Genomic DNA, 12,529 nt, shown 5'->3' with positions numbered 1-12,529 from the left:
CATCCATCCTTAGTTTCAAAATATTCAAGGACAATCTCATGCAATATGAAAGTTAAAGTCCAATTGCTAGCTTATTGGCCTCTTTATTAGCTTCTCTGCAAACACGTGTAATTTTGAAATCATCTAAGGATGCTAATCTTCAATTATTTGGTCAATGTAAATCTACAAACGCCAAGCGTGTGTATCATCTTTCATTATTGCATTTATAATTATTTGTGAATCTCCTTCTACATGAAGCTTTCTAACACCTAACCTTTTGGCCACCCTTATTGCTAGCAAAGTCATCTTTGCTTTGACAACATTATTTTATCCATCTAAAAACCTTTTCCCCCCACATGCTATTAGGTTATCACTCTAGTCTCAAATGATGAATCCTGCTCGTGAAGCCCAAAGACCTTTCGAGGCACCATCAAAGTTACATTTCCACCAACCTTCACTGGCTTTTTCCCATTCAACCTACCAATCATGCACATCTAATGGATTAACCCATCAAGCCCATTCACGAGCTCTTTCATTAGCATTAATTAAGTTTCAAATAACTTAATCAATCTAAGCCACGTAACTGAACATAAACATTTTACTACTACGAAAAAATTAGAATTTTAGAAGTAGTTTTGCTTTTAAAATATCTATTTGGACTTTTGCTCTTAGCCTTTAATAGTATTTACTGGAATGTTCTTATTCTTATGTTTAATGACAATGTTGAAGTGAGTTGCATACTATAAGGGCCCGTTTGGTTGCGGGAATAGGAATACGTATTTTGGGCTACGTATTCCTATTCCCCGTTTGGTTAGCCAATATTTGATGGGAATTTGCGGATCCCAAAATTTATGTTCTCTAAAATTAAAAAAAATGGAATAGGAATACATATTCCAATAACACCTATTTACTTCGTATTCCAATTCCGTTTTGGTGCATCCAAACGAAGAATTCAATTTTTTTGAAATTTACATATGCCTATTCCGCTTGTATTCCGCTCACCAAACGGACCCTAAATAAACAATTTTTAATAGTACGATATGCATGATAAGTAAGCCAAAATAATCGCTCACACAACCTAATATTCGCAGTGTTTGATAGGCTCCAAAGTTTATAGGTACATTTCACAGATGCGAGGTAAAGCAACGTGCAATGAATTAATCAAAACTGAGACACTCGAAAAAAGTGTCTCGTATTACTCGTCTATAATATGGTAAACGAGCACCAGACGAGCTTTTCAAACTGCCTCTACTGTTACGGTAGGAGATCTAGGTAAATCCAACGTAAGGAAATTTGAAAATATTTTGCACCTACAGAACGAAAATAGTTTATCATATATCTCTACCATGCTCGGGCAATTAAAGGACACATCTTGGCCCTCTTATATCAATCTCTATGTTGCCTTGTATTAAGACCATCTTGTCAGAGGGTGTTACCAAAATGACTTTCGTTTATCATTTCACAAGTTCGGTTTGCTTTTGTAGCCCACAGACCTTCACCTAGTCCAACATTTCTTTCAGTTGCCTATAGGGCTGTATGTACTACGTCGGAATAAAATACATAATATGATGTACGAAGATGAGAAGAGCCCTTGTTTTGATATTATAGCAATCTTCTTTGCATAATGGCTACCAACCAACGTGTGTAATTTTAAAAACTAAGGTTCCATGTCACACATTCAATGAACCAAACGTGGATAGCTATGTTCTCCGCACAAAAAGCTAGCCCATACACTGCACATAAGTTTAAGTTGACATGATCTATAAGTTCATGTTACAACTTTCCAACATTGTATGTTAAGGCGAGAACCTAGAGCTGCACAGTTATTTGCGGTTAATTCGTCAATCTTCAAATGTTATTATGTATCGCATTAGATACTAGTTATGAGAATTCGTTAGAATGCAGCGATTTGTTTACCACTCCATTTGATATTACTCTATTTCTAGAAAGACATTGTACTACAACAATTTATGTCCATATAAGAGTATCATATTTCACTTGATATAACCTCTCTTTCTCTAGCTACAACGATAAAAATCTGACTTGAGAGTAGAAGTTGGAGATGGCGTCAAAGATACCAACGTGCAAGGACACCATCAACCAACGGTCCAAACTGGCCAATCTCAAAACCTTAACCTGAAGTCTCTTGAAAACAAAACAAACATTGCCGTAGTGTGCTCGTGTCCTAAGCTTACATTTTGAAAAAACTTTTTCAATCCACAAAGAACAGAAGCTGAAACTAATCATTTACAAAACCAATTGAAGGCTCTGAACCAACACTAACCTCATTGACAAACTCGAAACAGTTGGATAAATAGCCTCGCCCTTTTGACAAGATTGTTCATAACATCGGGACATTTCTGTCCATAATCTACTTTAAAAAGTATAACATTTCTTGGCAATCAAAGTTCTATTTAAATTGGTCAATACTATCCTTCACCACAATCTAACAATAACTAGAAGAACATTTAAATCCTAATAACCATAAATATCACTAAATTATTCTTCGTGGTTTATTCCAAATTCACAGCTGAATAAACCCAACAACCTTACGGTTGATGACCAAAGATATCTTATCTTGCATGATAACCCAATCTTCTTTGTGCCCCAAAGGCATCCTTATAGTTCTGCTCCAAAGAAATACCAAAAGCCAGAAAAGTGAATACTGAATAGGGAGCTGCCCATGCACCACAAACAAAAAAGAAATCTAAGTATAAGAACACAAGGAATAATATTTTTGTAACATCAAGCATTACTCAGAGAATGCTCTTGCTAATGAATCAGATTAATTCTACCCAAGATCAATTCCTGCAGCTGTTGGGGAGAAGTCGATTAATCTTTAAATTAAATACAACCACCTCAACAGGAGTGAACTAGTTTTTAAAAGCATTCAGAACTAAATAGCTCGAAATACTTACAATATAAATAGCTAGATAAAGAATGATGATACCCTGAACGAGTACAGGAGCACTTTTGCTCCCAACTTCACCTAGTTAGATACGCCTCAAGAAGCTGAACGAATCAGTAGATCCCAAAGACTAACAAAATTGCAAATTATTTTTGAAAATAATGTTTACTCTATCACTTCTGATTCCACTGTTGGCTTGACATATCTTGAATTACCAACTATTTTACTCCAAAGAATTTGAATGCGGCCTTGTATGAAACAAAAGCTGTTGTCGTAGATGGTGGAGTCGTCGTTGCCTTTGATGGTAGGGGAGATGTTGCCTCAGATGTTACAACAATTGTCGACTCTATCTCCTCCTTCACTGCCAAAAGGAAAAAACATGAAATTATTTGAGCCCATATTGCCCTTGAATTAAACAATCCCTTGCTTGCACCTAAAAATGATACATTTGGCTAAGTAATGTTGTTATCAAATCCGAATTGATATAAATTTGATGCACCATCCTGATTTTGCAATTCGTACAGAAATTTTTCCATTTTTGTTCCGGATTTCTGAATTATTTTGGCTTGGCCTCCTAAACAAACCGAATTTTCTGAACTTTGTAACTATGCTAGATAATCTCTATTGCTCAAATAGTATTTCAGTATTAGCCAGGCAGAAATTTAACAGTTGCAGATAAATTATATCATCTAGGTCTAGAAAAATAATGGGCAATCCAAAACCTAAAGAAACTTATTTTTTTCCATCTTGATAAGACATTGTCAAACAATGAGATTCTATATTTTACTGTGTATTTGTAATTATAGGGCAATCTAGATATCTATCTATATGCGACTTTCTTCTTGAATGTTTCCTTCTTCCCAAAGCTTCCCTTAGAATATTCTTGAAGGAGAACAAAGCATTAAGCCGCTCAAGGGATAACAATGCAATAGAGTCCTGAGAGGAGAGAATCACTTAGTAAAACAAGGAAATGATAATCGCTTAGTAATACTCTCAAAACGAGAGAACCACTAATACTAAACTGTGGAAAGAAGAGGCATAGCAGAGGACTGCCGAAAGGAGAGCAAATCTTAGAAATGCTTAGTACTAAACCACTGAAAGGTGAGCACACTCAATATTCAACCACCGATATGAGAGCATAGCTTGGTGTCGAGTTGGAGAAACGAAAGAAATGGTACAGAACAGATGAAATAAGTGCATTGCTAGGCAGTAGACTGTTAAAAGGATAGCATGACTTAATAGCGAACAGTGAAACGAAAGCACCCCTTGGCAGCAGACTGCTGAAGAAGAGCACTCAAACCAGACCTATTGATTGATTACTGCTACCCCGGGGAATGATGATCCATCCATATAATGGGATTTATTGATCAGTTTCCTTGACTAGATGTATTCTTTGTAAGATTACTCATTAATTTGTATTATCTTAGTGAAGCTTCTTATTATAAGAGGACTGGCTACGGTATATGTTCCCCTCCTTTGAAAAGCTTGAGTTAAAATTCCTTATAGATCATATTAAATAGAAAAAGCCTATAACCAATTCCCTCTTGTTGAAGTTAAGGGGCAAAATTAAAAATACTAAAAGAGCAAGATTACAAATCCCTTACAGAATATGGTAAATGGTAAAATGGAAAGCCAATTCCCTTCTCACAAAGATCAAGAAAACGTAAAATTACAGATAGCGAAATTCCATGAATGCTAATCATTAAAGAAAGTGTTAGTGGAAACAGAATTGAAGTAAATCACCTCCTCTCAAAATTAAAAATGACACAGAATTACATGAGTTCCAATACCCAAAATGAATGTTTGCATCTTATGGTTAAAGATGATGTAAAATTAGAAATAACAAATTGCGCCAGTTGAAAATGCTCAATCCATTACATCCAATCTTGAATACAAAAACAATGCCTCTTTTCCATTTTAAGATGCAAAGTCACAGATATCATGAGTCCAGTTGCCTAATAGATTATGTTAAAGAAAGTAGCCGCTTCCCTCTTCCAAAAGTTAAAGAAAGCACAATGCTACCCAAAATCAAATCCATTATAGGATAAATTAAATGGATAAAGGGCACAGCTGTATCCCTCGTCCTCCACTGGAAGTTAAATAAGGGACATCATTCCAAACATACTGGACATGCTTAACCAATGAAGCAATTAAAAGGAATAACTAACTATAACCTGTGATTCAATGGGCCTTTTGGTATAAACTTCAGCACGAATCCCGAGGGAGCAATAAACTGGAAATATATCACAAGCTTTTGAATTAATAGGGGAAAACTTGGGAATTAAAAAAATTGAAAATATAGAAAAAAGTGGAGGAGAAATTTTCATTAGTATGTTCACAAGTTTTCCAAAAACTTCTCGTTTATTTCAAAATTAAAATAGTTCTCTGCAATATTTTTCTGCTTCTAAGAAAATTTCAGTGCATTTAGACTTAGTTTCAGGATTAATTGAAATACTTTCTCAATTCCACGAAAGATATTTACCACTATGTGTTGAATGTTCCTTTACTGTACCCTAGCGCTGCATTTTACAGTCCTATTGACCTAATTGGTTGCATGTGGACATTAACATTTTGTTTTTTAATTTCTTTCTTTTTTGGATTTAGATGTACTAAAAAATGTATGGTTTGCTTATAGGCTCCATATAGCTAAAATGGCAAATTTGTCTCTGGTTTTATGGATACAACCAACTTGAAATGTATCTTTATTAAAAGTACTGTTAAATTCTTAATTGTAAATCTAAAATTGGTGTATGACTTTATTGCTGGTTTCATAGTGATAAATGTATGACTGAAGGATTTTAATGAAGTTCACAAGATTAATCAATCTGATGGACCAAAAAGCTCACAATCTTAAACTATCTTCATACTCCTTTCTATGTCTGACCTTCAATTATGATCTTGACCAGAAAGCTAGCATTTTGATTGATCTTATTTTCTTCAAACTCTTCAAAAAAGTTGTGCATGTTGTTAGCCTTTAAGATGGTTTCATATTGAGCATGCATGTTGTTAGTCTTTAAGATGGTTTCTTATTGAGCACAAATATCTTCATACGCTGCACATTCTATTATGAAAGTGCAATTCAGTCTCAATTACACCCATCCTACAAAACATGTAAATTCTCTCCTCCTGTAACTTTTCGATTATGTAGAAAAGTAACATTCTATTTCAAATAGCACAATCAGTTTTCAAAGATAAAGGTCATACAAAGGTATTGTTCTTTTCAGAAAGCTTGCCGGTCTTCTTTTCCAAATGTTCTCCAATAGATAAACAAATGAAAAATATAGCCAATTGACAAGCACTGGATACTAAAAACTGTACCTTGTAACAACTCATACAGACGGGCAAGGGCCCGGGTGAACTCTAGTCGTTGCAATTGCTCTCGTATCATATTTGTATAGATCCAAAGTTTTCACAGTTCATGAGATTCAAATGACAAACTTCTCTTTAGATTTATGTTTCCAAAATAAAGAACATTGAGAATCACATTGCACAATCCAATATCAAAATGGATTTTTTTTACAATGATTGCTTCATTAATTCATTATAAAACCATGCCATGGCAAATGGGATTTTCAGGGAATAACGTGGACTGAAAAATTAATAAATAAACATCATTCGAAACCAAAATAAATGCGTAGAAAACCAAATCTATAACAAAATATAAAACAAAACGTGTACAGAAAGCTTAAACCCGGATCTGCATAGAAGCTCTGACAGAAAATAAATACATCAAAAAGAAACCCAATATTTCCCTCTTTACTTAAAACATTCAAAAAGAAAAATTTCAACACAGTTGCATCCAAATATATTTATCCGAGAATTTCTGCACGCAAAAGTTCAAAATTACCTGCAACTTGTGCGAATTGGTTCACGCGATTCACAAATTCTGGCACATCTAAATTATAATGTTCTGGTTTCACCTCCGTCTCCTCCGACCACCACTGATATAGCCCATGCGAAGACCTAAACTCCTTATGCCCACCGCCATTAATGAACAAGTTTGCAGAGGGTAAAAGATGGTGAGGCTCAGGGTTTTTCCCCAGCGACCTCATGATCCAATTCACGATCGAGCTGTGTGCAGAGCTGCTCAACCTGGCCCTAAAATAATGCAAATAATTACTCGACACGGGATCAAAAACATTAACGTACAGATTGGGGCACCATTTCTGAAGCGCCAAGAAGGCAGCCCGAGTCTCCGCAGCGCTCTTTGTTAAGCACCCAGCTGCAATTGCCGTTATTCTGTGAATGAAGATCCCTAATTTTTGATCTCGCACGGAAATGAGAGAAAAAAACGGGGGATTGAACAAATGGGTATCTAAAAAAATCGAATCTTCTTCCACCATTATCCGCGAAACTTTGAGCACCACCGCGGCGCCGAGCGAATGGCCGGCCAAACAGACATTCTGCGCACCGCAGCGCTTCACCATTTCTCTGGTGACGCGCAAAGTCTCCTCCACGCGGGAGACCTTCTGAATTTGCTGCAAAATCAAATTTAGGTCGTCTCTGAGATCCGAGATTATACTGGCTGCCGAAAGTATTGTCCCTCTCAGCGCTATGACTGCAGAGGGGCAATTTGCAGGGCGAAAGAAGCGAAATTCTTTCAGGGCAGAGAATGAATCGTACATAAAAACAGCCCCGAAAATGGAGCCATCAGAAGGGCTGTAGAGCAAGCTGTGGAGTCTGTAATGGAATGCTGTGTGCCAAGCAGAGGATGTAGAGCTGTGTCGTTTGAGCGCTTGCTGTCTGTAAATTTCTTGGATGTAGCTTGAATTCACCAGACATGCGAGAAGAATGCGCTGGAAATTGGGATCATTTGGGCGCGTGTTTTTGGGTCCAGTGGCATTGAAATCCAATAAATCTTCAGCCATAGATCTTCACACACTCATTCGGAATACCGATCCGTGCTTACCTTCGTCACTTCCCGGGACTGTTCTAGAAAGTGTTGCCTTGGGCATTTCTGCTTGGTAGTTTTGACAGTCATAATTTTTTATCTCGATCCTTATGTCATAAGTTTTGTTTGGTCCATTGTTGAACGCGTTTTCTAGATGAGCTGACCTTATATGTTAATTTTAGTTTATAATAGGTAGTCAATTTAGTTTTAGTTTATAATAGGTAGTCAATTTAGCTACGTATTCCTATTCTATGTACCTACCAGTTCTTTCCACCAAATGATCAAATTTGTCCTTTTCAACAGCACGAATTCAATTATTATTAGTCCCTGCCTATAGGGTACTAATGTTTTTTTTAACCCCCCTCCCTATTAATTTTTGACAACAATTACTCTATTTTTAAAGTTATTCTTAAAGTTCAACAAACTTTCTATTTTAAAATTAATTTATGTTGACTTATTACCTTTTTCTAATTAGTCCATTACATTTTTGGTGGGGTTTATTTTATTTTTCCATTTTAAAAAATATAATATTTTCTAACATGCATTAATGAATTCATTAATTACACTATTTTTACATATTTGTGACAACTTCATTATTAATTACAACTTTATCTTTTGTATATTTGTCACAAGTTCATTAGAGTCATAAAATAACTAGCTATATATACCTCTATATATATTACGTCGAGAGTAATCGTTCTCGAGGCGCCTATTTTTATTTAATCCCAAAGTTATTTTAATCGAAGTTGGGATTAATGAAAAAAAAATAGGCGCCTCGAGAACGATTACTCTCGGCGTAATATATATAGAGAAATATATAGCTAGTGGCAGTCGCGGCGCAACCAAAAAAGTAATTTTAAATTTTTCTATTTTTAAATATTTACTTTTTATTTTTTATTTTGATAAGGTTACTATAAAATTGTTAATTAATTTTTAATTAGAGTTGTATGAAGTTAGTATAAAATTATGCTTCAAAATATTTTTAAAAATTTAATATAAGGAGTTTAATATAGATTAAAAATATATTTTTTATTTTTGGGATATTGTAATGTAAAATGTTATAGTCATACATAGATATATGGTTAGGGACAAAGTTACCATTATAGTTAATGTTAACCTTAGGGATAGAATTAGGGTTAGGGTTAGCATTAGAGTTAGGGTTGGAGTTAGGGTTAGGGTTTGAGCTATGGTTAAGGTTAGGGATAGAGTTATGGTTATGGTTATTGTTAGAGTTATGGTTATGGCTTAGATTAGAGTTATGTTTATGGTTAAGGTTAGGGTTAATGTTATGGTCATGGTTAAGGTTAGGGTTAGAGTTATGGTTATGGTTATGATTAGGGTTAGTGTTAGGGTTATAGTAAGGCTAACGTTAGAGTTATGCTCATGGTTAAGGCTAGGGTTAGAGTTATGCTTATAGTTAGGGTTAGGGATAGGATAAGAGTCCAATTATGGTAGAGTTAGAATTAGGGTTAGAGTTAGGTGTAGAGTTATGTTTATGGTTAAGGTTAGGGTTAGAGTAATGCTCATGGTTAAGGTTAGGGTTACGGTTAAGGTTTGAGTCAAATATTATTTTAAATTTAATATAAGGAGTTTAATTTAGATAAAAATATATATTTTATTTTTGGGATATTGTAATGTAAAATGTTATAGTCATACGTAGATATATGGTTAGGGACAAAGTTAGGGTAAGGGTTTGAGCTAGGGTTAAGGTTAGGGTTAGGGTTAGATTCTAATTATGGTAGAGTTAGATTTATGGTTAGAGTTAGGGGTAGGGTTAAGGTTAGTGTTAGGATTAGAATTAGGGTTAAGATTAGGATTAGAGTTAGGATTAGGATTAGGGTTATAGATAGGGTTAGGGTTAGGGTTAGGGTAAGGTTCTAGGTTAGGGTTAGGGCTAGGGTTAGGTTTAGGGTTAGAGTATGAGTTAGGGTTAGAGTTTGAGTTAGGGTTAGGGTTATAGTTTGAGTTAGGGGTAGACAGAGCATTATAATTTGGGTTAGGATTAGGGTTAGGTTTAGGGTTTGAGTTTGAGTTATGGTTAGAGTTAGGGTTAGAGCTAGAGCTAGAGTTAGAGTTAGGGTTAGAATTAGGGTTAGTTTTAGGGTTTGAGTTATCGATTGAGTTAATTTTACAGTTGGGTTAATGTTAGAGTTAGGGTTAGGGTTAGAGTTTTGAGTCAAGGTTAGGGTTAGAGTTAGGGTTAGGGTTAAAATTAAAATCCAATTATGGTAGAGTTAGATTTACAGTTAGAGTTATGGGTAGGGGTAGGGTTACGCTTACAGTTAGGGTTAGAGTTAGATTTAGGTTAGGGTTAGGGTTAGGGTTAGGTTTATATTTAGAGTTAGGGTTATATATAGAGAGAGTTATATCAATGTTAAGGTTAGGTTAAGGGGATTGAGTCAGGGTTAAGGTTAGAGTTAGGGTTAGGGTTAGGGTTTTAGTCAGGATTAAAGTTAGGGTTAGGGTTAGAGTCTAATTACGGTAGAGTTAGATTTACAGAAAGAGTTAGATTTAGGGTTAGAGTTAGGGGTAGGGTTAGGGTTAGGGTTAGGGTTAGAGATAGGGGTAGAAAAAGGGTTAGGCTTAGGGTTAGGGTTAGGGTTAGGGTCAAGGTTAGGGTTAGGTTTAGGGTTAGAATATGAGTTACGGTTAGAGTTTGAGGTATAGTTAGGGCTATAGTTTGAGTTAGGGGTAGACAGAGTATTAGAATCCTAGCTACGATTAGGGTTAGGTTTTGGGTTACGGTTATGGTTACGGTTAAGGTTAGAGTTAGGTTTAGGGTTATAGTTATAGTTAGGGTTAAAGTCCAATTATGGTAGAGTTAGATTCAAGGTTACAGTTAGTGGTAGGGATAGGGTTACAATTATAGTTAGGGTTAGGGTTAGGGTTGGAGTTAGAGGAAGGGTTATATTTAGAAGTTTTCTTATGGTCACAGTTATAGTTAGGAGGGGAGTAAGGGTTGGGATTTTAGATTATATTTATTATTATATAAGGTGCCCTATATAATAATATGTATATTCCCACGCTCATGGATAAGGTTAGGGAAAGAAGTAGGACTGTGGTTATTAGTGTTACATTTAGAATTTCATTTAGGAGGGCATTGTGTGCTATTTTTTCCCCCTATTCAACCCATCACTGATGTCTGATTTGAGAGACCTTAAATGGGATAGGTTCTTTGCAGAGGGTTAACATCGCTAAAGTTGGCGGCTAACATTTTGTGTTGGCTCGGTTTCTTCATTGACCACGCTGGATCATTTTTTCTTGGTCGGGTTGATTCATGCTGCGAGATTCGATAACTCTTATTTCTTCGCAAGCTATCTTCCCATCTTCCCAAAAGTGCAAGATGTTGCCATGCATTCCCATTCTAACGTTTCTTTATATGCTAGTGTCTTCGAAACACTCTAAAGCCTAGAGTTGCACAAGATGCTGCCATGCATCTCCATTCTGATGCATCGTCATGCTACATTGTTTCTTCAATTCTCTAAAGCCCAAAATTACATCATGCTACCACGCATTGCCTTTCCAACATTTCCTCACTCCACAATGCTTTCATGAGTCTTTAAGACCCAAAATTGTGCCACATGGAGGGGGTTCACACCTTTTGTGCTATCTGCTTCGTTTGTTGGGAGGAATCTCTTCACTACATCTTAGTCATCCATTGGAAATAAATCCAATCTTGATCGATGAATGTGACTTAATCCTTCATTGGGAGGAGTTTCCTCGTTGCATCTCAATCATCCTTTTTTAGGGGAGAATCTACATCGATGGTTGCGACTTAATCCTTCATTGGTGAGGATTCATGATGCATCTATGTCGTCTATTTCGAGAGGAAGACCTTCATCGATGACCATCATTCATTTTTGGGGAAACCAAATTCCCCCTTGGGATCAACCTTGCATTTTTTGTGGGAGGTTAAGACATCATGTTATCTCTTTTCATAGTTTTTTGCTAGCGACATGAATGTCTTTCCTCTTCTTTCCATGAGTCTCCATTCTAGCGCCTCCTTAAGCTGCATTGTTTCTGCAATGCTCTAAAGCCCAAAATTGCATCATGCTACTACATGTCACCTTTATGACATTTCCTCACTCTGTAGTGCTTTCGCAAGGCTCCAAGACCCAGAATTGTGCCATGTAGCGGGGGTCCCCACCTTTCGTGCTATGGTTACAATTTAGATTTTAGGGTTATGGTTAGAATCAAGGTCAATTCTAGAGTTTATAGAATATTTAGAGTTAAGATTAGGGATTAAATATACATGAGGGTTAGCATTGGGTTGTATGATAATTACAGTTAGGATTATAGTTAGATATATCATTTAGATTAGGTTTTAGTCAGGGTTTAATTAGACTTAAGATTAGGGTGAGGATCAAGGTGAAGTCTATAGTAGGGTTCATATCATGGTAGGATTGAAACTAATGTTAGGGTTAACATTGAAATTATGATTAGGGGTAAGGTGAAGATTTATATTTGGTCATGATTGTGGTTTGTGCTAGGATTAGGGTCTAAGCTATGATTAATTTTATGATTGTACCTTTAAGGTTAGGGTTTTGTTTAAGTTTATGATTATGGTTACAACTATGGTTTATGGTTCAAGTTTAAAGTTGGGAATGTGATTAGGATCAGGGATTAGTAAATTTTTTAAGAGTTCGGTTATAGGTTTATACCATGGTTAGGACCTTGGGACTGGATTTAGAGTTTAATATCATGGTTATCCATATAGGTAGGTTTAGGATTTTGATCAATATTTTGGAGTT

General features: G+C 35.8%; 1 protein-coding gene across 2 annotated transcripts; it reads right to left on the bottom strand.

Moving 5' to 3' along the window:
• Nucleotides 1-2,267: 2,267 nt before the first annotated feature.
• LOC149537394 (GDSL esterase/lipase At4g10955-like) lies at nt 2,268-7,934 on the bottom strand. 2 transcript variants are annotated; one of them, XR_016356568.1, is made up of 3 exons: nt 6,735-7,934; nt 2,898-3,248; nt 2,268-2,656 (listed from the first exon to the last, which is right to left on the bottom strand). XR_016356568.1 is itself a non-coding variant. In XM_089802886.1 (2 exons), the coding sequence occupies exons 1-2, from the start codon at nt 7,753-7,755 to the stop codon at nt 3,106-3,108; spliced, it is 1,164 nt and encodes a 387-aa protein (XP_089659012.1). In that variant the 5' UTR covers nt 7,756-7,919; the 3' UTR covers nt 2,797-3,105. The 2 variants fall into 2 exon arrangements, 1 of the variants encoding a protein (XP_089659012.1); XM_089802886.1 differs by lacking the exon at nt 2,268-2,656 and having other exon boundaries at nt 2,797-3,248; nt 6,735-7,919.
• Between the last annotated feature and the right edge of the window lie 4,595 nt (nt 7,935-12,529).

The sequence above is a fragment of the Cupressus sempervirens genome, chromosome 9, assembly GCF_028749045.1.
Source record: "Cupressus sempervirens isolate cs-2001-9-10 chromosome 9, ASM2874904v1, whole genome shotgun sequence".
NCBI lineage: Eukaryota > Viridiplantae > Streptophyta > Pinopsida > Cupressales > Cupressaceae > Cupressus > Cupressus sempervirens.
This window is presented reverse-complemented; position numbering and strand designations above follow the sequence as displayed.